This window comes from Marmota marmota, unplaced genomic scaffold (assembly GCF_001458135.2).
Source record: "Marmota marmota marmota unplaced genomic scaffold, marMar, whole genome shotgun sequence".
Classification (NCBI taxonomy): domain Eukaryota; kingdom Metazoa; phylum Chordata; class Mammalia; order Rodentia; family Sciuridae; genus Marmota; species Marmota marmota.
In genome coordinates this window covers 5,887,479-5,912,866 of record NW_025999926.1, presented here as the reverse complement: position 1 = coordinate 5,912,866, position 25,388 = coordinate 5,887,479, and the positions used below count along the sequence as shown (strand labels likewise).

General features: G+C 48.5%; 1 protein-coding gene and 1 long non-coding RNA gene across 3 annotated transcripts in view; both read right to left on the bottom strand.

Annotated features, from left to right (window-relative positions):
- The window catches only part of Fbp1 (fructose-bisphosphatase 1), a 25,991-nt gene extending 4,760 nt beyond the window's left edge, over positions 1-21,231 (bottom strand). The window contains exons 1-4 of one of the 2 annotated variants that reach the window (XM_015503976.2): positions 20,778-21,231; positions 9,173-9,335; positions 7,305-7,397; positions 2,508-2,648 (exon numbers count right to left, since the gene is read on the bottom strand). In XM_015503976.2, coding sequence (XP_015359462.1) covers positions 2,508-2,648; positions 7,305-7,397; positions 9,173-9,335; positions 20,778-20,947 — 567 coding nt within the window. In that variant the 5' untranslated portion in view covers positions 20,948-21,231. Of the gene's footprint in view, positions 1-2,507; positions 2,649-7,304; positions 7,398-9,172; positions 9,336-15,777; positions 15,807-20,777 lie in introns of those variants that run through there. The other variant, XM_048800344.1, reaches the window with a different exon arrangement.
- LOC125615880 lies at positions 3,865-7,298 on the bottom strand. The gene is made up of 2 exons (XR_007346479.1): positions 4,888-7,298; positions 3,865-4,366 (listed from the first exon to the last, which is right to left on the bottom strand). It is a non-coding gene; the product is annotated as an uncharacterized LOC125615880 (long non-coding RNA).
- Positions 21,232-25,388: the final 4,157 nt, after the last annotated feature.

Here is a 25,388-nt window from a genome sequence, read left to right as displayed (position 1 = left end):
GGGGGAGTGCCCATAATTCCTGCTGCTCTGAATAAGGATTGTTATGGACGCCTATGTGGGAGAAGATGACCCGGGGAAGGGGGGGGCGGGGCTCTGCCCACTTGGAGGGCAGGTGCTCTATTGAGGTGAGTTAAGAAGCGAGGCCAGCCATTTATTCCCATAACAAAGATTGGTTCCTGTTAAAACTAGAAGGAAGGGAGGGAGAATTCACAGTGGTCATTGAAAATATCACTGCGGATGACTCTTCCTTTTTACTTTTTTTTTTTTTTTGATTTTTGATTTTTCCACTTCCAAAATTTTTGACCATAAATATATAGGAACATTATTTTATAATCAATAAAGCAGAATAAGTAAATAAATATCTTTTTTTTAAAAAAGCATCTAGAAAAGGAAGCACAACAGGCAATAGGTGCTGCGTGCAGAGCTCAGTCACCCTGTCCTAGATCTAGGCTGAGGAACCAGGGTGCCAAGGAGGGGGAAACTCCCAGGAATGGAGACCAGAGACACAAAAGCTCCTCAAAAGTCAAAGCCTGCTAGGAATGCAGTGGTTTTAGCAGAAACCCTCAGCCTGTCCTTGCAGCAAGTCAAAACAAAGAGGAAGAAGTACTCAGCATCTCCCCGGTGGACAGCTTGCCCTCCTCAGGCAACAGTGAGAGGAAGAGTACAAATCAGGACGCAGGTGGCAGCCAGCAGTACACTCTCACAACAACCCACCCTGTTCCTGCAAACCTTTAGACCTAAGGAGGGAAAAGACCATCAAATACACGGAAGCCTACTCCTGGAGACCCCATCTGCAATCAGGAAGCAAGAAGAGATTTGTTTTCCCTACATGTCCATGACTCAAAGGTAACAGAGAGAGCACCAGAAAGCCACGTGGGGAAGCCGTGGATGCTGGCCAGGCGAGACGAGAGCTGGGTCCTGGACACGGACTGAACTCTGCTCTGGTTCCGCCACAAATTCCCCCTGACGTCATCTCATTTGTTAACTGGTGCCATTGCCCTGCCCTTGTTTATTTATTAAGTGCCATGCTTCCAAGGAGGTGAAAGTCCAGTTCTGTTAAAAGTGCATGGATCAAAGATGGCCCTGTTCTGGTTAATACCACCTGCCACACACACCCAGACACTACCCCACCGGCCTCCCTGTCAGCAACCGGACCCACAGAGGATTCCAGTTTGTACTTCATACCTTGTTTTTAGTGTGTCAGCACAAAACACACTAAATGTCATAGGAAGACATTTCTAAAATTAAAAGAAACTTATAAATCCAATTCCCCCCCCCCCCGGCACCCTGGACCAAGTGCATAGTGAATGTGTCAATGCATGGACGAGCAGTCCTGTGAGTGCAGGGTTCAGTGGTGGGCTTGGTGGCACCAAATACTCAAAGAGATTCCTTTCCCTAATTTTACCAGTCCTGTTAAAAGTATCATCTACTTGACTGAATAAATGATGGGCAAATTTATGGAACGTAGAAGCAACTGTCCATAAATTAAAGCTATGAGTGAACATTTTTCAGAGCCGCACCCTGGCCTCTCTATAATGTAACTTTTCTTTATGTGGTAGACGAAGGGGTTATCTTCATTCCCTTCATTTATTTTCATTTCCTTGAGTTCATCAAAGTCTTATCAAAACTGCAAGGGTGAACTGAGATTTGGTACACACACACACACACACACACACACACATACAAAACCAACTCCATTTGGGAACTGCTGTTTCCCTCCCCCCCTTTTCACAGGACGGGGGATCAAACCTGAAGCCTCACACCTGCTAGGCAAGCAGTTTACCACTGAGCTACACCCCCAGCCATTTTTATTTTTTATTTTGAGACAGCATCTCACTAAGTTGCCTGGGGTGGCCCTGAACTTGCAATCCTCCCTGATGGCTATTTTCAAAGAAGCTATTTTGAAGAAGGGGTACCCCACTGTTACATGACACTGTGGGGTACCGCTTCCCCTCATGAATTCCCCTCTCGGTGAATGAGGTAGAAATACTAGCAGTGGATACGGTGGGTGGCCCACAGACCCTCCACAGGTCCCACCTGTCCACCCTCGTGTTTGGGTTGGCTGGTGCAGTGTTTACACATCTAGAAACATGACACTTTTTCAAAATCCAGTGTTCCTTGAAAAATTGTACAATTTGGCAAGACCCGGGTCTCTGTTCCCAAGTAGTTACAATTGCTGCTGGACCTCTCCAGTCCACCCCAGTCCCTACCACTGCCCCTTACCCGCCCTCCCCAGCACACTTCGCTGATTTATCTGACCTTCCTGGGCACGGCAGGCTTTTGAGTCATTGGAATAATGGAGTAGTGGCCATTTGAAAGACTTCATCCTGCAACAAAGACCCCGCTTGTGCTCTGGACAGACACCATTTCGCACCTCCATAATGTTCCCGTGTTCATCTCCTTCCCCTTCCCACCCGACCCTATCCTTTCCATCCCTCTGGCCCACACACAGTGTACACCAACTCGAAGCCACTACCCAGCACCCAGCCTCCCCCGCGCCCTCTCACCGGGTCCAGCATGAAGCAGTTGACCCCACTCTCGGTGGCCAAGACCAACATGGTGGCACTGCCATAGAGCGCGTAGCCAGCTGCCACCAGGTTCCGGCCTGGCTGCAGAGCATCCTTCTCGGAAGGCTCACCCGTGGATTGCTAGAGGGGAAAAAAAAAAAAAAAACATGTTTTTGTTTGGTTTTATGGATCTTTTCTCTGGATCAACCATTAGCAGGATGCATTGTCCAGGTGTTCTCCTAATGAAGCAGGCATCTTCCCAGAGGGACCTTCCTCCACATCAGTCACATCCTTATTACATTACCACGGCAGCCTTCCCACCAGACCCTGAATTTCCTGCATCTGGATGCTTCTTTCCAATCAGGGGCCTCCTCCCATTCTTCTAATTTGATAATCCTTCATCTCTCCATTATCACTTCCAAAAAACAGCATGCTTCTTGCCAGCTCCCTCTAATTTAATCTGATTATGGGCATCAATGTCTTTCACCTGCCTACTCCATCTTTATTTAAACCAATTAACACCAGGCTGCAGGGCAGTGAGTCTGGGAGGAAATCAATTTCAAGAGCTCTTGCCAGTCACAGCACAGGCTGTGTGGTCATATCATCTCGTGTCCAAGAAATACCCAGAATTTGCAAAACCTCCCCAGAGTCACTGCAGGGAAGGCAGGTGCTGCCCAGCCTTTGACCATGACCCACAGTAAGAAACACATTGTAAAGCTGATCTCATAGAGGTTGAGAGTGGGTGGTGGTTACCAGAGGCTGGAGAGGAGGGGAAAGGAGAGCAAGACAGGTTAGGCAGTGATACCGTCCCAGTTAGACAGGAGAGGCAAGCCCCCTGTTCTCCTGCATGGTAGGGTGACTACAGATCATGATAATGGACTGTGTATTCCAGAAAAGCCAGCAGAAAGGATTGTGAATGTTCTCACCACAAATAAATGTCAAATGAGGAGAAAGACACCCTTGCCCTGCTTTGAACATTACACAATGAGTGCATGTAGCAGGCATCACATGATATCCCATAGTATTGTGGTCAGTTTTGAAAGAAAAAAGTAACACATTTTACATCAGGAACCAGTACAGCCCACATGCATATGTGCTCGCGCGCGCGCGCGCACACACACACACACACACACACACACACAAATTAACCAACAATACCTACACTTAGAATGTGACATAGACTCTATTTTTTTTCATTCAAAGCACTGAGTCATGTGACCCAGTTTATCTAATAAGAAGAAAGGGAATGACTTAAAAGGTGGCTCCTAATCGTGATTTCTTATTGATAATCATGTTCAGTCCTCAAAATAGCCCTAAACAAACTAAGTTTGATGCTCTCTGCCTGAACTTTTTAAAAAAAAAAAATTTAAATGGCCAATTTCCTCCAATTTCCTTTACTCCTTCAGCAGCTGGAGATTCCAGAAGCTGAGAGTGTCTCTACCAAGGAGCTGAAGAGCAAGGTTCCCAGCAGACAGAGTCCAGGTCATTCCTTCCTAGAGCTTTTTAATGTGTGGCCCATGGACCATCTGCATCAGAATCACCTGAGATACTTAAGAAAAACGCGTTCTCTGTGGCTATAGTCCAGACTTACCAGGCCAACCTGTCTAGGCTGGGTCCTGGGATCTGCATTTTATTACATGCCTTAGGTGACTCTTGAACCAACTATTCATGTAAAAGGAAAAAATGAAAACAATCCTCTCCATCAGTTCTGCCCATAGTTTTCACCTGGGTTGTTGGTTGGTTAACGGGTCCAGTTACTTGATTTAATTTGGTTTGTATTCACCAGATAGTGCAGACTCAACCCAGGATCCAAAATTTGAGTTGTTTTCCCTAAATGGCAAGTGTTGCCAATGTCCCACCTTGAAAAAAAGAGATTAATGGTTTTGTCAATATGGACCACCTGCCTGAGGTCAGAGGTTAACAAATAACTGCTTCCCTTGAATCCAGTGACACAGTGGAAGGACCCGGGCCTCTAACTATCCTCTCCTTCCATTCAGGTTGAGTCCTCTGGAGGGTCACCTGGCCCAGAACCCCCCATGCCTTCCTGCAGCAAAGATGCAAACGTAAACAACCAATTCCCCAAAAAACTGTCACCAAACACTCTCCCATGGGGCCTTCCTTGCATGGACTAAGGAACACAAACACTTGTCTATGACACCCACATACCCAAAAGAAAGAGAAAATAAACACATGGAATCCTAGATTGGGAGGAATTCTCTTCTAACCCATCACCCTTCCCAGAGCATGAATTTGCTCCTCCAAACCCAAGCAACCGCACGTCTTTCTTCCCAGGGTGTGTAGTCTATCCCCTGGCAGATGCCTGGGGAAGAGGGTAATGGGCACAAAGTACTTGGAAAAATTATAAAGTTTTAGTCCCTACCATTGTCTACCCAAGGTTCCATCTGCTGTAGGTGTTATCTCCCATAAAGAGTACAGGGGAATCCCAGCGGTTCCGGAGGCTGAGGCGGGAGGATCACGAGTTCAAAGCCACCCTCAGCAATTTAGCGAAGCCCTAAGCGATTCCCTGTTTCTAAATAAAATACAAAAAAAGGGCTGGGGAATGTGGCTCAGTGGTTAAGTGCCCTTGGGTTCCATCCCTGATACCAAAAATAAATAAATAAAGAGCACAGGGAAGATGCCTGAGGTGGCGAAGGAGAAAGGCAGAAATGGGTGGGGTAGGGACTGTCAAGTCGCAAAGGTCTTTCCTCATAGTGAAAACCATTAAAGCCTCTTTTTGAAGCTCTGCTTTTAGTTTTGGGGACTGAATAGTTTCAAGGTGTGTTGCCAATTTGTGTGTCCAGGAGCGGGTGCAGGCTAGAGGGAGATCGAAAATCGCCTCCGATAGAAAGATGAAAGGTGTTTAACTCAAAGAAGAAAACAAAGGCGGGTAGGAAAGCTGTTTCCAAACACGTAAAAAATCTCATGTGATGCTCCAAAAAGCCAAATGAGCAATCACGAGACAGACGTTCTAGCCGTGGTGTGGCCTGACGCCTTGAGAGAATCTGTCCTGTGCACATGTCTCCAGCCAGAAGCAGGGTGAGCTGCAGCAGGAACAGCTAGAACCTTGGGCCACATGCTGTTGAGGTCCTTTTGAGCCTCTTTCCAGTCATCACGTGGACAAGGCCTGATCTCAGCTACGGGTGCTCTCCACTGAGCATGTGCACCAAGAAGCTGAGTCCCCAGCAAGAGCCACCTCTGCAGAAAGCAGGATAGGTCTCCCTGAATTCTCAGACACATCACCAACAACAGGTCTTCTGCATGTGGAAGAGCTGCAGCAAACCTCTCCGGCTATGGTGCAGACCTGGTGCCCCGCAGGGAAAATCTCATCTCTCTGTGTCCAGGGCAGGAATGGTGTGTTTCAGGGCATGAATGGGACCAGAGAGAAAGCACCGCCTTTGCCTTGTGGGAGGAGGGTCGGAACCTCCTGTTATGCACACTGATACTAAAGTGCATCTGGCTGTCACCCAGGGCAAAGGAAAACTCATCCAGTGACCCATGACGACTGTCCCACGGTGCTGCTACCTTCCACGTGGACGGAAAGGGAAGCCTTGGGCAACAGTGGACAATGAGTCACTTTGAGAAGCAGAGGGGACTCTGGGTCTCATAACTAAACTCCAGCCTTCATCACCTAAAATATGGCTCAGTGGAATGAACCACTTCATCCACAGAGATGAAGAAACGGGATGAGACAGCTGTCACCTGTGATCTGTCCTATTTCTAAATAGATAAGAGCTGGGCGGGGGCACAGCTCAGCGGCAGAGCACTTGCCTAGCATGCAATTAGCCCTGAGTTCTGCCCCCCACACTGCAAAACTGAAAAATAAAATAAATAAGATCTGAAGCCAAGAGGGCTTGTGGCCCATTTTATGCTGTCTTATGGTGGCCACACAGACACTCTCCCTGTGTTTCATTTTCTCTATACTTGAGCATGCTCTCTTCCCCCCTTCTCCTCTCTCTCTCTCTCTCCTTCTCTCTCTCTCTCTCTCTCTCTCTCTCTCTCTCTCTCATACACACACAGACTCTAAAGAAAAAGGAGAGAGGAGAGAGGCTCTTGGAGGTGGAGTGACTGCCCAGGTCAGGCAGTTCCAAGACTCAGGGAGGGACCCGTCCTGTACTGCACAGTGTGTCCTCCAGGACCCACAGCAGGGGGCACAAGCCCTTTCTACAGACAGAGGAAATAGTTCAGGCTCTACAGGTCACCCAGCCTCTATCACTGCCACTGCCCCTCTCAGTATGCCCAAAAGTCAGCCAAAGACAATATGTAAATAAATGTGCCTGTGCCAATAAAACCCTGTGAATGGTGAAAAGTAAATATCATGTGAATTTCATGGACCAATGAAACGATCTTCTTTAGATTTTTTTCAATCCTTTAAAAACTGTAAAATGGTTATTCTTTGGTCATAGGCCATTTAATTTCAGCAGTGATTTACAGGACTTAAAGGACAATTTTTACATAGATAATCTCAGTCGCTGTCAGACTCTCAATTCACACAGTATCATCATGAAACTTTTTTTTAATGTAATTTTCTAACATAAGAGAAAGATATAGCTAAAAGAATGAAATATCTTTCTGCTCCTACTCACATTTTACTATTATATTTTTTAGAAAACAACTTCATGGATTTTTATTATCTAATTAATGTTGAAAAGCTAGAAGGTGACTTGCTAATCAACTCAGGCCTCAGAGTTTCATCCTATAAGTTCTAGATGCTTCCCCTAGTGAAACAGGATCAGATTCTCCACCTTAACTTTTTTTTTTTTTAATCTAAAACCAGGGGCTGAATAGATCCCATTTTACCTTTCTGTAGATGCCAAAAATGGTTCCAATGGATACGAGGCAGTCAATGTTTGAAGAGCCATCAAGGGGATCAAAACAGACCACATATTTACCCTGAGCAGAGAAAAAAGATAAACAATTAAAAATAATAATGATAAATAATAATAATAATAATAAATAAAAAGACATACTTTTTTAAATATTGTAACAAAATTGGGAATTTACACCAAGCAGTCAAAATGGGCCTGTAGAGCAAGCTTAAGAAATGAGAGTCATTTATTTTTACTCTGTCGGGGAAGACATGAGAGGAGAAAGAGAGAATTCGAAAGATGATTAAGCAGAGAAGAGACCATTTAGAATAGGAAGTACACATGGAGGCGATAGACTACAGATAAAGAAGTCATAATTTCCTACATCATGGATAGAGTTTAATTATGATTTTGGTTTGAGAGTCCTGGCAGCCACAGAAAAAGAGAAGCAAGATTAGAAATAACTTCTCCTTATTTGTAGGGGGAAAAAAAAAACACAATTTTTTAGTTGAAACAAAGACCTTCCTAGCATTCAGACCTATAAGAAACTTCCCATGCAGATCTCAAAATGCCATGTGAGGTTGCGGTTGTCAACAATATCCCTAGTGTAACTCCCAAGGGAGATGACCCTCTGTTGTAGTGGGACTATCAAAGATTCATTCCTTGAATGGGAGCTGACTGGTATGGGCTCTCAAGAGCTAACTGTGCACATCTAATTCTGCTTTCAATGATGTTATGGTGGTAGCTTAAAGTGAGTCTATGATTAATGTATTTATATCATTGACTGGTAAATATTACAAATCAGATTTTTTTTTTTTGAGAGAGAGAGCCAGTTTATCAGCACATCAGTGGGAATTTTCATTCTTCAATTTAGCCTCCTTAAATGTGGTTTTTAAATGTCCTGCACTGGATTAAGATAATTTCCTGGCCTCTTGCTCTTCACAAATCACCTCCTGCTAATGGGAGAAACTGGGAAATGGAAATGTGTCCCCTGTGGCAGCCAGAGAAGCTTGGGGTGACTGATGGAGAAGGTTCAAAAATGAATTAAATCCATATGCCCCAAACTGCCAAAGTCCATCAGAGAAAAACACCAACTGTGACTCTGACATGTAAGTGCTGTTTTAGGAATGATGGAAAGCCAGTTAATAAGACGTGTCCTCGACCCTCTTAATAAAATGGAGACAGGCAGTCTCTTTATCTTCTGATTTCCTTTTTTAGTTCTGCTCCATGTCCCCAGTCGTCTGGGGGCTTGGGGGGCAAGGTAATAAGTCCATACAACTGTACTTCTTGTCCCCATGGTCTTTTTCATCATAATCACTATTGTGTTATAAAAGCTGGATTTACTCTTTCATTCCACAATCTTTTCCAACAGTCATTTGGCGCTGACCCCCTGCTATGTGGCAGGCCTCGGGACAGATGCTGGGATACAGAGAATATGATTTGTTCCCTCCCTTGACCAGTAGGCATCCCATGCTTCCAACGCACAGATCAGTGAGGGAAATTTGGAGGGGGTTGCGTTGGCAGGAGGGTCAGGAGAGAAGGCTGGGGACTGGATGAAGGGAGATTCCCAGAAGAGGCAGTGAACAGAAGCCAGACTTGGAAGAGCTTGAACCTGCCCTCGGGAAGTGAGAACCAAGGTCAAGTCCATGGGAGAGAAGAACCCACGTGATCACAGGACGAGTGCACATGGGTCAGGGAGGGTGGGCCTGAGATTGGCAGTAAGGTGGAATGGGTGAAAAGAGGACAGGAAGGAGCTAGAGTGGTTCCTGGGAGTCCAGTCTGAATAAACAGGTTGTCATTTGTGCAGCTCAGAAGAAAAATGGCTTCATTCCATCCCTGAGCAGGAGGTTCCAGACCCACCCTTTTCTCCTGCTCTACGATGATGGCGTGTTTGTCTTCTTCGGACACAAGAACACAGGTGGAAAAGGACGACTTTAGCACGTTCATAACCAGGTCATTGGAGAGGACATCCAGCTTCTTAACTTGGTCACCTGTCACATTGGTAGAGCCAGCGATGCCATAGCTAGAGGGAAGAAAGCCACAAAAAATAAACCACAGCCACCAGAATCCGCAGATGTAGCCACACACCCACTGAAAGGGAGCATTTAGCAAGATTTAGAAGAAAGAAAAGAAGATAGATACACGGTGTGGAAGAGCCAATCCAGGACAGATGAGTGCCCCGGATTGACTCCAATGACCGTCACTCTCAAGGCCAACTCCCTGTCACCCACCCTGCACACCTTTGTGGTCAGATCCACATGCTTCCATCTTTTCTTTACTCACATCGTGTTGCCCATAAGGAGCCTTTTAAAACATTTTTTCCTGATTCTACTCCCCCATGAAATGCTAATTTTAATAATATAGAGGTGCATCCATTTATTACTCTATGTATATCTATGTATTATAACAGAAAAGCCTGGAGATTTTTGTACTTTTGTTTTATCCAAGAACTCATTTTTATCCCCACCTGCACAGGTTAAAGGAATCAGCAGAGAGACACAGCAAGCAGGAAGCTTGGCTCAGAGCGACCCAAGGTGTCTGCTGACCAAGAGGTTCTACAGCTGCACAACAAATAAGGTCCTGGAAGACAGTGGACATCGACTGGTTTCACCGCCTCATTTTTTACACCACCAAACAGATTCTGAGGCAAGTGTGGGTCTCTCCAGACCACCCAGCTAGAGCAGAGGAGGGTCATTCCCTCTGGCTTGCAGCCTGGGTACCCTTGGTGGCCCCTGTGGCCCCAGAAGGCGTCCTAGGGGATAAGGGAGCCCAGAGCTTTTGCTTTATTTTTAAACTACCTGCAAGTCAGTAATTGTAGACTTCCCAGAATCCAAGGGGCTTGTCCCAAGTGCAGCTGGCTTGTTAGCATGAGAGAAGACGCAGGTTGTCATGGCCTGAGATTGAACCCAGAAGGAGGCAGAGAAGAGACAGGAGCCTGGGTGAGCAAAGACAAAGAAAAAGAGGAAGAGAAGCAGCATTGAAGATGCCCAGCTGCACATGGAGGTCAGGGTCCAACTGCAACCTTGGCGGGATCAGGAACAATTGTCATACTCCTGTGACTGCGACTGCTTCCTCTCCTGAAGACACATTTTCCCAAAAGATAACTTGCTTGTATCTGGCTTGGCAAAATGAAGTCCACCCTGAAAACCATCCAAACCCAAATGCCCAGCCTGGGTGACTGTCTCCAGGGGGTTACCCCAGTGGTCTCATCAATCCCCTTATCAGTGTCCTCCACTTTCGGCATCTTTCCAGCCTGGAAGCGGCGTCCACCCTGGCCCCTACTGGCCTCCTCTCCTTTCTTTTCACCTGTCGCTCTGTGTCAGGAGCAAAAGACCAAGGGTTCTTGCTGCGTGTCTCTGGGCTGTTTTTCTTTCCACATTATTTCTTTCTGAACTCGATTGTGAAGCCAACAGTGGTGGAAGAGAGCCCAAGTCTGGGTGGACCAGAGGGGCTGTGCCAGAGCCACCAACCCAAACACCTCCCCCCTCGCTGGCCCCACTAGTGACAACCCCCACCCCCTGGCCAGCCTGGATTTCCACCCTAAAGTCACTGTTGATTCAGAAGGGCAGACAGTGCTGACCTACGAGCACATGGGCCTGAGGGCAGAGACGTGGTCCAGACCTCAGCTCCGCAGGTCACTTTGCTGTGCTCTTTCAGAGGGTTTCTTGATGCCAGGGCTCACTGGGACGGCCCTCCAGCCACGCGTCCTAGGAAAGTTACACAGTGAATGACTTTTGAGCTTGAGGGGCTCAAACTAATCTATCTCCAGAAAGCTCTCTCCGTGAGAACAGAACAGAGACACTTACTGGGGGAAAGAGTTCTGAAGAAAGCTGGAAGAACCGGCCTCTCACATTGGCCCCATTAGCACTTTACCACCCAGTGGTGCCGGGGCCACCCTAAAGGCAGGGGACCTGAAGAGGCAGCTGGTTGTTGGCCGGGTTTGGTGAAGAGCCACTTCCATGAAGCCTGTGGTGAGGGTCCCGTAAGTTGCTGGTGTCTGGTATCTTTTGTGACTCACACGACTGCCATCGTGGACAGGTTGGCCACCCTCTGGGACCCTCGGCTTTTGTGTGTTGGTCCCTCCGTGGCCTCTCTCTGTGGCTAGGAGCCCTCTCAGGATCTTGGAGCAGCAGTGAGCAAACCTGGCTCATGTCACCTTCCCCAACACTGAGCATGACCTTCTGTAGCCCAGGGAAAGACACAGGAGAGAGCTTTCTGGAGATAGATTAGTCTGAGCCCCTCAAGCTCAAAAGTCATTCACTGTGTGACTTTCCTAGGACGTGTGGCTGGAGGGACCTTCACAGTGAGCCCTGGCATTAAGAAACCCTCTGAAAAGGCCCAGGAAAGTGACATGAAGGCAGGAACAGGGCTCAGGAGGGTGAATTGCTAGGCTGCCAACCAAAAATGCTGCCATGTGGGTAGGAATGACGTCTGGGTTTGTGTCACGATTTTTGGACCCTCTGTGACTCACATCTCAGCATTTGAGGGCGACGGTGAGCTGAGTTTCTGGTTCCCCTCACTGAGCTCCATTCATCTGATCAGGGAGCCACAGCCATTATGGCAGCTGTGGTTGGATGAATGCTCACCCCAGCTTGCCCCCCCCCCCCCGCTACATCTCAGCGGGACCCTCAAAGGGGCTGTAAGAAGTCTCCAAGGCAATGCTCGTCCTCGTCAATAGAAAGCTAAAGTAGGTGAGGCTTTTGTGACTTAGCAAAGAGGGAAAGCCCTTAGAAATATCTTCCAGGAACTCCTAAACTGAAGGGCACATGGAGTTTATCCCCTTAGAAATAATCAAATTGTGCAGGTTGATCAGTCATCATTCCTCAAGGGTCCTGAAGGATAGATGTGCAAGGGCCTCCTCTCCACATCCTGATGACCACATGGACAGAGCCAGAGGAGTTGCCTACAGAGTCAACAGCAGGTACGGCCTAGGCTCACACCTAGCGACAACCTCCAGGGCTCTGCCTGACCCACTGAGCCAGGGCTTTACGGACAAAGCAGCTATGTACCTCAAATGGAAATTCTAGGCAGACTCAAGAGGCCAAGAGCCAGTCTTGGTTTGGAAGGAGTTTCCATGCCAGCCGTGAACCCCAGATGAGAGGAAGCCCTCTTCACACCACCTGGGTCTCTTTCAGGTCAGTTCTTTGGGGCCAGAATGAGGCAGCAAATGGGGCTGCAGGGATCTGGGGAACCCTGACCAAACGAGCTTTCCCTGGGGCCAGCTGTGCCTTAACAACTGGTGGAGAAAGAGAAAGAAGCTGTAACAGTGAAGGAGCAGGTGGACCTCAGCACACTGTGCACCCCTGGGATCAGCCACCTCTCCAACCCCCACCCAGAAAAGGGGTCTGTAGCAGTTGATCCCGCTTCACAGTGGCATCGGCCAAAGGAGTTTGTCTTAGATAGGAGTTATTACGGCAGGGAGAGACCACATCGCGAGCTTCTCTTCCTTGGGCCTTTAAGCAGAAATGTCAGAACTTGAGAGATGGAAGAAGAAAAACTACGTGTGGCCTCCCGCAAGGTGCAGTGAGAAGCAAGCAAGAGAATCGGGGAGCAGCCAAGGCCCAAGAGCCTCTGACCACTTCTGCAGGCCATGGAATTAAATGTCCTACACACCACAGCACAAGGAAACCAGCTGAGCACCCAGGGCCCTGAACCAGGGCACAATGTCACAAGATTCAGCTGTTCAGGCACGTGTGGCTCACAGCTGGCTTTCAAAGCTTGAAGCATCTGGGGCATGCGTTGAAACTGCATTATTCCAGAAGGCCCAGGACACTCGCTTCCCAGGTATCCTCATCAAAGTGACTGGAAAAGAGAACAGTGGACAGCGCTGAGCATGTAGTGATGGATGTACTTTGGAAACTCTCTGTGTTGGATTTTGATTGAAGTTTATAAGATGAATACATAATTACACATCATCTTTTGGGTAATTTTAATTAAAGGGGTTTTGAAAATAGAAAGAGCAGAGCTGATTAACGAGGGACCTATTCTTGCTCCTGATATGTATGTGGTAAGTTAATAGGTACAACTAACTGTTGGGTGGGGGAAACTTCTGGAAGCAGCAGGGAGGGGTTAATCCACTTCTCAGGTGTTTGCCTTGAAAATGGAAACCTCTTCGTGAATGTGGGTGGTCAGCACGGACCACCAAAGAGGTGCGGACGGACAACCACTTAAGAATCCCAGACCAACACTGAGGACACCCGGCTCCAGGAGTGTCTCCCTGATGTCAGGAGTCTGATGACATCTCCAGGAATGGGCCACCAGCATCAGTGACAGCACATGACCCCCCCCCCAAGCATGTTAGGGCAAGAGGGCCTCTTCTCCCACCCCAGTCAGAGAGGACCCAGAGAAGCCACAAGCTGGGAGGAGTGACTTCTCTGCATTGGTCTCATGGCCTGTGGGAGGAACCCCTCTTCACAGGAGCCCCTGGATCGAGGGCACAGATTGGCTGCCACTGGAAGTGTCATCCTAACCCTGATTGCAGAGGATGTGGCCAACCTGCATGGGGCTGCCAGGGGGCAAGCCTCTGGCTCTGGCACTCCCGCTGGGCCAGTCTGAGGACGTTCTCTCCCACACACAGCTCTCTGCCTGGGGATGGGCATAGGGGCTCCTGAGATCACTGTTTTCATTTGTTTGTTTTATTTTCTGGTGAGGCCTAAACCTGAAGCCCAGGCACGAGGTGAATGATCTCTGAGGACAGAAACTCTCTCCCAGAAATGGTACATTTGAAGGGGCCTCTGGGAGAAGAAAGGCCTTCCAGTTCCCGAGCCTGGAAAAGAGAATATTTTGCTCACCCTGTATCCTTAGCACCTGGAACAATGCCCACACATAGTAAGTGCTCCATAAACTCTTCTAGAATGAATGAATTAATTTAGAGAATAATACGGGATCCAAGGACATCTAAGGTTACAAACTCCATTCAACCTAATGGCATCGTCAAAACCTACCATCCAAGATCCCCATCTCTGACACAACCACTGCAGATTAACACACCTCCTGATAAAAGGCAGGCAAGTGGCCCTTCCCTCCAGCCAGTGCACCAGGAGACGGCAGGACACGGTGGTCAAGGCCATGTGCAGCCTGGGACTAGACAATGGGGGTTCAAATCCCAGCTCTGCCACATGCTTAGCAGCCCTAAATGCAGGTCACTCTGCACCCCTGACCTTTGGTGCTTCCTCTGTAACATGGAATATGGTGCATCTGCTTCGTGCTTTTAGAGAGGAGTGCCTGAGTTGACAGAGGTCAAAGTGTAGGTAAGTGTGAAAGAAATACTACTGTTCCACGGCCATGCCCAGTTCCCTCAGCATTAACACATCCACAATGAGAAGCAAGGTAGAATCCTGGCAAGACGCAGCACCCCAAAAATCTGTGTTCAGATTCTGCCTTTCCCTCTTCCTGATTATGGGACCTCCACCAAGTTGTCCAAACCATCCGACTAATGGCTTCTGGCCAGGTTTGTAGGCCTGATGGATAACGCCTGCAATGCCCCTGGCTCAGAGAAGCACTTCCTCCCTAAAGTGGCACCCACCATTGCTCTCAGACCTCCTGGGCCTCTGCTGAGGAAGTGATGGGAGTGACACCCCCCAAACCAGTTTCTAGGCAACTTCTGGGGTGACAGCCAGTGCAGAGCTGTTGTCACAAGTAATTGACAAAAAAAACAAGTGTGCCAAGTTTATGTACAAGCTCTCGCTGAGAATAATATTTCATTTGAGATATTTGTGACATTTCACTTCCATTTTATTCAAATTAGTTGGCACTATAGCCCAACTAGTTAAAGTGGGGAAAGTCCCCTCAGGAGTCAAGCTTCTGTGTCATGACCTTTCCCTTTCAAATTCCTAGAGACAAACATCAAAAAAAAAAAAAATCTCTTCCTGGAACTTTAGGGGCCAAAATTCAATTTGAGAAGCAGTCCTTAATATCTCATCTTCTACTTTCTCTGTAAACCTCACCAAAAAACTTGAAAAAGTACTATAAGTCACTGAAATTCATAGAATAGGGAATTTCTTGAAGCCTAGATTAATTTGCTCAGTATTTTGAAATCCTTGGAAATTTGGATTAAATGTTAGCATTGATTATTGCATATGGTTTCTACAATAGGATGTGCTGTTTCTGGGCCATGAAATCTGTGATGTTTCACAGGTGATTTCTGATGACCAAGGAAAGCTGCCTTTCACAGCAATTCTGAAGACAGTACTGGACATGTGGACCAGAGCCAGGGCCTGCCTCACCTTGAGACAAGCTCTGCAGGACTTCCTTGGTTGGTGCACGGACTGAGGACCATTTCCTCCTGATGTCAACAGGACAACGTAAGCAGCAGCAGCATAGACAGTGAGCAAAAGAACCAAGCTCATCTTCATAATTCCCAATCCAGGAAAAAGCAAGGCTTATTATTTAATCCTTATCACTAAAGTCCAATGTAACACTGGTTTATTATTGATTGCTTCCATGGTAAATGACCAACCACTCACCCAGCCAGGAGCATCCAAGGGTTAGTTCAGAAATACGTTGAAGAGGTGCCGACCAAGCAGCTTTCAAGGTCATCAAAACAACCTTTGCTTGTGTTCACGGAGGCTGAAAATGGGCAAACAGGACAACGTGGGGCTGGCTGTACTTTCATGGAAAGGAAGTCATAGTTCACTCTCTGGTTATGTGCAGAAGATAAGCCAAGAAATAGAAAACAAATCTGATAATGTCTCCACTAGTTTAATGTCATAAACACTGCAAGTCTGAAGGCAAGCTTAAGCATGTATAAGCTGGCCTGTAATTCCAAAATTAAAATGAAATTTCATAGTATTTTCTTTCATCACCTGAAGAAGACCCCACATGCAAATGTAATTTATGGACCCAACAAAAATATGATAGAAAAACGTTTCCTATTGCAAATTTGTTTTCCCACGTGGTGCTCTAGCTTGTATCCCTGCTGCTAAGAAATGAAAAGCAATATACAGAGAACAGTCCTCCCCCCCAGAAAAAAATAGTCTTTAGGAAAATAGTTATAACATTGGTATCTGATTATAAGCTCACCTTCACACAACTCCCTGAGTTTGAACACACAGCTGTCCCCCATCTCACAAGTGGGGAAACTGAGGCTCAGGAATGCTATGTCACCTGCCCATATTCTCAGAGGAATCAAGGGCCAGGAATGTGAGAAATGCACTCCCAAGTTCCTGCTGTGCTAACTCCAGTCCTGATCTCCTTTCTTCTCTGCCTATTCTTGCCTTTTCAGACTTCAGTGTTCTCTCTGCCTTTCTTCTCTGCCAAAATCCAGTGGCCAAATCTTTAGTAGGCACTTCTGGCCCAGTTGGCACATCTGACTGTGGGCTGGACATCTCCAATGGCATAGCTCTCCAATACCTCAAGTTCAATATTTTCAAAATGTCAAAACCATCTTTTCACCCTTCCCCAGCCTCTAAAACCAGCTCTGCCTTGGAGGAGCTTGTGTTTTTATATAGTTGGGTCTTGTCGTCTGTATGGCTTTGTTTTGTTGTTTTACTTGGTTTTGTTTGGGGGAGGTGGGCACCAGGGATTGAACTCAGGAGCACTCAGCCACTGAACCACATCCTCAGCCCTACTTTGTATTTTATTCAGAGACAGGGTCTCACTGAGTTGCTTTGTGCTCGCCATTGCTGAGGCTGGCTTTGAACTCGTGATCCTCCTGCCTCAGCCTCCTGAGCTGCTGGGATGACAGACGTGCACCCCTGCACCCAGCTGCTTTGGTTTTTGATGGTGCAACTCTGCTCTCAATTTGCCAGAACCAGCTCTTTGATACCCGCTCCCTGCCCTTCTCATCCGTCCATGCTCAGACCTCACCTTCATGTGCGTTCTCCCGGCCCCTCCAATGCCACAGCTCTCGTGGCCTCTTACAGGAACTCCCTTTCTCACTGGTTTTCCAAATGTCTCATCTGCCAACACCATCCTTATAGCCCTCTTCTCCCTAGATTAATCTCCCATAATACCACTGCCCAACTCAAAAACCCCTGCCCTCTCCCTTTCCATAATCTCCCAAAGAGGCCACTCTTGTCACTGGATGCTCCTCCAGAACACCCCCAATTTCACACCACAAATGCCCCAGCATTTGTACTCCAGGCCCTGGTCAAACTGAATGAGCAGTTTTCCCAGAAACACTTTCCCACTCAGGACCTTTCCTCACCTGACCGCCCAGTCTAACTGCTCAACAGCCATCCAGCCTGTGGCTGCCCTTACTGTCCTCACAGAAGCCCACCTTGATGCTCCCCAATCCCTCGTGCCTGAATCATGGTCCTGGCCCCTCTGCGACAGCATCTCTCAGAAGTCCTCCTATGTCCTACAACAAATTCTTGGCTTGGCTTGTTCTTCTGGTGGTAAGATCTGTGCTGTTACATCTCTCCGTCTCTTCTGGAGCTTTGTCCTTTGTGGGTGTGCAATAGCAGTATGTTAAATGAAGCGGAGCCCAGGAATTCTTCAGGTGGTGACTTGGAAACATGTTCAAAGGGAAACCAGCAACATCCACGCCACAAAGCCACAAAGCTTCAGGCTGTGGAGGACCACTTTCTCCCCAGGAATGCAAACAAAGAAGTGGGACAACAGTGACTTTGTCACTTGAGCCATGAATTCACCAGCTCTTCTTACAGGCTACTGTGAAGGACAGAAGGCTGGCCACCTCCTGCACAGATCTGTATGCGCTCTCCCCTCAGGTGGGTGGAGAGGAGCAGAAGTGTACAGATAGATAAGGCTTCAAGGCCATGCTTGCCAAAGGACGGTGGCTCCTTGGGATGTAATTCTTAATTTACATCAAAGGTGGGATGAATGAATGAGATTTAGAATTGGGTGAGCTTTAACTTTTTAACTTTTTTAAAAAACTATTTTTTAATTGTCAATGGACCTTTATTTTATTTATTTACATGCGGTGCTGAGAATCGAACCCAGTGCCTCGCACAGGCCAGGCAGGTGCTCTACCACTGAGCCACCACCCCATCCCCACTTTTTAACTTGTTTTGTCTGGGTTTGGTTTTTGGTGGTGCTGGGGTCTGAAATCAGGGCCCATGCTAGGGTACATGCTAGGCAAGTGCTCTAACACGGAGCTACCCCCAGTCAATCTTTAATGGTTTCTTTAAAAATAAATAAATAAAGCATATGGTATACAAGAAGATCCCCATACTGGGGTTCTGGAGACCTGGGCCACAAGCCAAGTCAACTCACCTTCCTGGCCTTGGGGTCCTCAGCTATACAGAAGGGAACTGGACTAGGTAGCCCATGAGCCTCCTTCAGTTCAAAACTCTCTTACTGGAAGCAATGAACGTGACTTCACTGGCAAACTCAGGTTGGCACAGAGGAAGAGCATGTGGCCATCAGGCTCCAACCTTACACTCCTGATGATTCCTAATGGGTTGTTATCGTGAGTGAGTCCACAAACTGTGCCCGTGCGTGCACCCACTCCCTTGAGCATATGACCTTCTAGAGCAAATCTTTAGCACTAATAAGCTCTTTGAGGGCTTGCTGGCTCCCCACCTAACACATCAAAGCCTCTGATGAATGTAATTTGGAAACCTGGCTGGAGATCTTGTCGTATTTCTACCGGTCTGACCACATGTCATCCTGAGCACAAACTTATTTTCCCACATCGTGTCAAATGAAAGAGCAAACTGGACACATATGTTAAGAATGATCCCGTTGTGTTTGCTGTTTGCATATGGGAATATGTAAACATGTGTTCATGTATAAATCTGTATGAGTGTAAAGAAGTATCTGGAAAATACTAGGGAAACTGTCAACAGTGGATACCTCAGGAAATGGATATGGGGTAGTTTCACTTTTTCCTATATGTTCTTTTGAATGGTTTGATTTTTTTTTTATAAATTAGTGCAACTTACTAAGTAGTTTATAACAACAGTGATTTAAAAAAAAAACTCGTGTTCACATCTATCAAGTCTGAAATACACATCTTATGTAGTCATAATTAGCACCCCTTTTCCCAGGTACTGCTATCTGAGGTTGCTTAAAAGGTAGGACACCTCAAAGCAGATCTTGTGCTCCTGAGTCTCTCTTGGGTTGTAAAGGGTACTGACATGTTTTTAAAACAAGATAAAAAAAAAAATGGAACTGCTATTTCTTACAAATCACCCTAGTCCTTAAAAAGGGCTAAAGCCTTGAGGCCACCTACACTTGTCGTAAATTAAATCTGTTTGCTAAAGCAAAGAATCCTTAGAAACACATTATTAGGAGGGGCTGAAAGTACAATAATAACAGAGTCTTCACCTTTCTTAACATACCTGGCCCTGTCTCTCCTACAAGGAAGGCCTGGCCCTGCTTGACTTCTGAAAATAAATGTGACCATTTGCTTCTTTCTTAAGAATTAGCTCAACCAACCCATTCTGTGGGACCAGAGCTTGCCAGAAAACAGAAGGCAGGTCACACTGCTGGGGAGCTGTAACAAATCTAGGGAGGCATTCCAAAATAGCAGGTCGGCTGTGGGCATCCTGTGTCATTTTGTAGTGTTCACAGGTGTGGGAAAAGTCAGGAAGGGGTATGGACAATCTGAAAATCCAGCTATCCTTCAGGGGAAGTAAGAACCAATGAGATTTAAAATACTTGTGCACACCAGAACAAATCAAAGGGTGTTGTGTGGCTTACAAAAGGGTTGCAAGGAGGTACCCTTGAGTCCCCATGTTCCCTGACTCCTCACTACTCATAATGGTGATCAGCAACCCCCACCACAGGAGGACTACTTGGAAATGCAGAATCCGGGGCCTCACCCCAGACCTACTGCAAGAAGGGCCACCTCTGAACAAGATCCACAAAGGACTCCTGTGCACACTGAAGTCTGAAAAGCACTTCCTAGCTCATTCGAAACCATTCTACTTATACACATTTTTAAAACTATTCACTAACCCAGAAAGGGCCTTACACACCATTATTGTAAATGGGTAGAGATTTTGAAGCTCACCGGGTGAATTTTTTCTGCTTACGAGACAGTGTGGTAATTGCCCTAGACAGGGGTGGGCCAGTGGAGCACGCGGCACACCAGGGAAAACTTCCCAGAGAAAATGATAGTTGTGTTCTTAGGACCTGGGCAGACAGGCTTCCTCCCAGCCTGCCAGGACTTTGGGGGTCTAGGAGATACTGGATTGGGACCCCCGTTCCAAAGGGAATGAAGGAGGCCAAGAAGAAGAAGGGAAGGAAGCCCTGAGCTAGCACTTTCCTGAGTCCCTGGGGTTTCACTAGGACGTTGAGCGCTGAGGCAGTTTCCTCCTGCCAGAGGAGAGAGGTGCAGGGTGCGCCTGGGAAAGAGGCCCCAGGTGGCCACCTCTAAGGCCAACAGACAGGGGAGGGCTGTGTGCAGCGGGGCAAGCTTCTGGAGAGGGAAAGAGATGCTCAGATGTCAGAGTGGCAGAACAGCAGGAGGTCCCGAGGGCCACACGCGGGATTGCCAGGCAGATCCCCAGGCGGACAGACAGACAGGACGCGGCCCCAGGCCTGAAGCCCAACTCACAGATGCGCGATGCCCGCCTTGCGCACCGCGGAGGAGATGGCTTTGATGGCGGTGCAGAGCGAGTTGAGCAGCTGGGTCATCTCGCCCGTGCCGCGAGCCTTCCTGCCCTCCTCCATGACGAAGCGGGTCACGGTGCTGATGTCAGTGTCGAAGGGCGCCCGGTCGGCCATGCTTGCCTCTCGCTGGGCGGCAGGTGCAGGTGACAGGTGCGGGCGGCAGGTGCTGGTGACAGGCACAATCGGCCACACGCAGCAGGAGGACGCGCCGATCCACAGATTGACCTCAACGTGTCCGCAAGGCTCGCGGGTTAGCTGGCCGGGGCCGAGTCCCCTGGGAGCCTTTAGGCGCCGGGTCCCGCCTCGCCCCGCCCCGCCTCGGGAACACCTCGGCGCTGCGCCACCGCCGCCCGCTGCGCTCCGCCCGCGGGAACTTTGCTGCAAGGTCCGGATCCTCCTCCACTCGGTCTTCCTGCCTCCTTTCCGCTTGCAGCCCCCACGCACCGCACCGCGCCGCGTCACCACCTCGACTTCCCCCACTGTCGCCACCTGCTTTGTGGGGCATTACTCTGGGCGACATGCACAATCTCCTACAGTCCCACGACAACCCCACCAAGGAAGAAGGCGTGATTCAGCCCCGCCCCCTAAAATAGAAAACAGAAGTTCAGCAAGGTCACGTCTGATCAGTCAGTCGGAGACACCCACACTCCAGCCCACCGTGGTCTGGTTTCAGCACCGTGGCCTGTCCCCTGCTGTGGTCTTCTGCCCACCCTGTCACCTGACTCTTCTGACCTACCTCAGGAGAAGTGCATTCCCCTGTCCCTCACTCGTCTGGCCTCCCAGGTCTTGATCCTTAATCTGAAGCCTCCTCTTGTCAGGACTCCTAGAACTGAAAAGCTGGGGGGTGAGGGGATTTGGTTTCCAGTAGGTGTGTTTTGCAGGGAAAATTGTTGCAGACGCAAAGAAGACAACAATTTTGTGACCCATTTGTGGCCACAACACTGCTGTTTCTCACGCTGATTTATGGAACTATGGTTATTGAGTACCTATTGCATGCCAGACCCCATCCTCCACTCCAGAGACAGAGTCTGAAAACACAAAACTCCTGCCCTCCTTAAGCTTACATTTTAACAGATGATTTAAAGAAATTAATAATAGACCCATTCATTACATAAGCCTCAGTGCTATAGAGAAAATGAAATAGAGAGAGAGAGAGAGAGAGAGTGTGTGTGTGTGTGTGTGTGTGTGTGTGTCCCCATGGAGGCAAGGAGGGGCAGGAAGCAGAGGAGCTCAGGAAAACTTCCCTGAGAAAGTGACGGTTGTGCACAGAACTGAAGATGTGAGCGAGAAATGGGTGGGAAGGAGGAGAGTGGAGAGGTTGGAGCTGTGGCAGCCCAGGCAGGGGAAGCTGAATTAGAGCATGTACGGAGGGAGGCAGAGGATGTAAGGCCCAGGAGGGGAGGAGAGGGAGGCTCAGGTGTAGAGCCTGGAGGCCCAGCAGGGCTTGACCCTGGCTGGAGAGACCTCTGCAGAGTGACTAATGGATGTCGCATGATCTGCCCTGAGCTTTCACACTCTGGCTGCTGACTTAGGATGAGAGTGGACAAGGAGGACAGGTTCTTGGGAAGCCATTCAGAGTGGCGAGCCACAGTGACCCATGGGGGTGATGAGGAGTTGCTGGAGCAGGTCGTTTTTGAAGGTCCACATACAGACAGGATGTGCGAGAGACAGGAGTTTGGAGAGATTCAAGGTTTGAGGTTTGAGAAACTGGGAGGATAGGGTTGCCCTCCACTGCAATGGGGAGGATCAGAGAGGAGTCCGCTGCCAGCAGGACTGAGAACAAGGGGCTAATTCAGGACAGGCTGCTGGGCATCCTACTGACACTCAGGAAATGTCCAGGAGATGGTCAGATGTAGGTGTCTGCCATGGAGAGGAGAAGACCCTGATGGACGCATGGATAAACTGAATCTCACTGAAGAATGGCTTTTTCAGCCTCCAGTGGACGAGGTTGCCACAGATGGGTCAGCTGAAAGCCAACAGGTGTGACCTGCAGCGTCCAAGTGCACGTGATTGGTCAAACAGGGGTGACTGCATGCCACAGGCTACAGACGGGCAGGCAAGATGAGATCTCAAAGTGATGATGGGGTTCCATTGTGGGGACCTGGGTGGTGACTGGGGTGGTAGGTGGGGGAGCTCTGGATGTGGAAAGGTGGCAATGCCACCAGGGAAGATGGGGACTATCTCCTTGATGCTGGAGATGGGGTGCGGATGCCACAGCAGAGAGTAGATGCTGTCAGCACTTAGCCTTTGCTCCTGGGGTAACTTTTCAGGAAAAACAATGCAGTGTATTAAAAAGAAAATAAATAAATAAAAGCAAGAGAAGAGAAGAGAGACATATCCTAAATAATAAGGCCTGAGATGTGTTGCCCAATGTTTGGGCCCACCAGTGACTATCAGAGAGTTCCCATCAGACTTTCAGTCCCTCGGAACATTGGATTGGCCAGGACCATAAAAGTCATCTAGTCCAACGTGTCCTTGGTAAGTTCCAACCTTTCCAACACCGGGCCTGATACGAGGTGAAGAGCTCAAGATTCGTTGGGCAGACCTGTCTGACTCTCAGCTCCCAGCCTGAGAACTCAGGCCAGATTCCTAATCTCTGTAAGCCCAGTTGATTCATCTACAACATGGGACAAGTGTTCTATCTGGGTGGCCCTATGAGAATCACGTGAGATGGCATTAGCAGGTCCTTAGCTCAGAGCCTTCTTCTCCCTTCCCCTCCTGGGTCTTTTCTCCCTGTCCTCGCCTCTGACTTACTCTCTTTCACTCCACCAGGCTGGGCCGCCACACGCCCTCCCACCTCAGGCCTTTGCACCTGCTCACAGTGGCTGAACCTCACCCAGCAGACATTTGCTCACCTGTAAATTGGGGCTAATGGTTGTAGCCATCACAGGGTTGCTGGGAGAGTGACACAGATGATGCAGCTGTTTAAGGACAGCGCCCGGCACGACATGGGCTTCATCCTGTGGATGGTGTTAACTTGCTGCCATCGGAACAGAAAGGAGAAACTTCTCTGGCCATCCAAAGGGGCTTCAGGGACATGGGACCGGGCAGCCTCAGCTGATATTTGCCTGCTGTGCAGTTATGCCCTCTCCATCGTGTTGGCCAACTGTGACTAGCTCTAAATCCTCTGAGGGAACAGCAGTCCCCCACTTCCTCATCTGGTCCCCACAGCCCAGGTCAGCTCTGGTTTCAGTCAGAGACAGGAAGTTGGAAGGAACAGTCTGGAAGGCAGCTCACCACCCCCGCCACCCACCAGAACCCAGAGTACTGCTGCTTACTTTGCCCCCTAGGAGAGCAGTCGGTTTGTGTCTCGGGGGGAAATAAAAGCCAAGGGGTGCTCATGAGAGAGGGACTTTGGCAGCATGGCCTTTCCCCAAGTGAGTCCCCAGCTCCTGCAACCTCGGAGCCTCAAGCAGATAGTAGAAACAGAACCTGTAACCTCCTGAGAAACAGAAACGAAACAGTCACACTGTGCAAGGGACACCAACTTAGCACTTGCTAAGTGCCCCACACTTACCAAGGGCTTCAAAGGCAACATTTAATCAGTCCAGCACCCCGATAGAATGGCTTCTAATCAAACATGTATTTATAGATGAGGAAACTGGGCTTTTCAAGGTCAAACAGCTTGTCTGAGGCCTGTGGTCAGCCAGGAAGCGCAGAACCAAGATTCAAATGCTGCCTTGTCTGAATCCAAACACAGTCCAGCATTGCCATGGACTGCGGGGGCCTGCAGAGGGGCCTGCAGAGGGGCAGGCCCGGCCCTAAGTGCACCTCTGGGGACCACAGGGCTCACCTACTGCAGCTTTGAAACTCTGCCCTCCACGTTTCCCATTAGCTGTAGGCCCTTGCACAATCATTCTTTCACTCAGCAAATAGGTGTTGGGCACCTGCTTGTTACATGCCAAGACTGGAGTACCCGGCTGGGGTTACCATGGTTACAGGACAAATACATGTCCGTCTTCTCGAGGTTTGTGCTCTTTGTGGGGAAGACAGGAAATAAAATCGCATAATCAACAACGGTACAGAATCATTTTGGGGAGCCAAGGTGCTATGAAGACCATAAAACAGGGTAATGAGATAGAAATGACCTTTGTTCCAACACTGAACAGCACAAAGCATGGAGCAAATGAAGAGATTACAGAAGAACATATGGAACAAGGAGCAAAGGGTACAGCAGGTGCAAGGGCCCTGAAGGGGCTGGTATATTCAAGGAACAGCAAGAAGGCCGGTGTGGCTGGAAGAAGGGCAGGGGAACAGCCCTAGGAAGTAAAGCCAGATCAAGGACAAGAGGCCTGGCAGGCCCAGCAAGATGCTTCTGTTCTATCCCCAGTGCCGTGAGAAGCCATGGGAGGATTCAAAGCTGGAGAGTGATGGCTTGATCTAAATGGTATGAGGGTGTATTGTAGAAGGTCAAGAGCAGAAGCCAGCAGACCCAGCAGAACAAGTTTCATGCAGCCCTTGCGTGATCGCCTGTCCAGAGGTGAAGGCTACTGTGATAGTCCTTGAGAATCTATATTTTTTTTAGACCCAGGGGCACTTAACCACTGAGCCACAT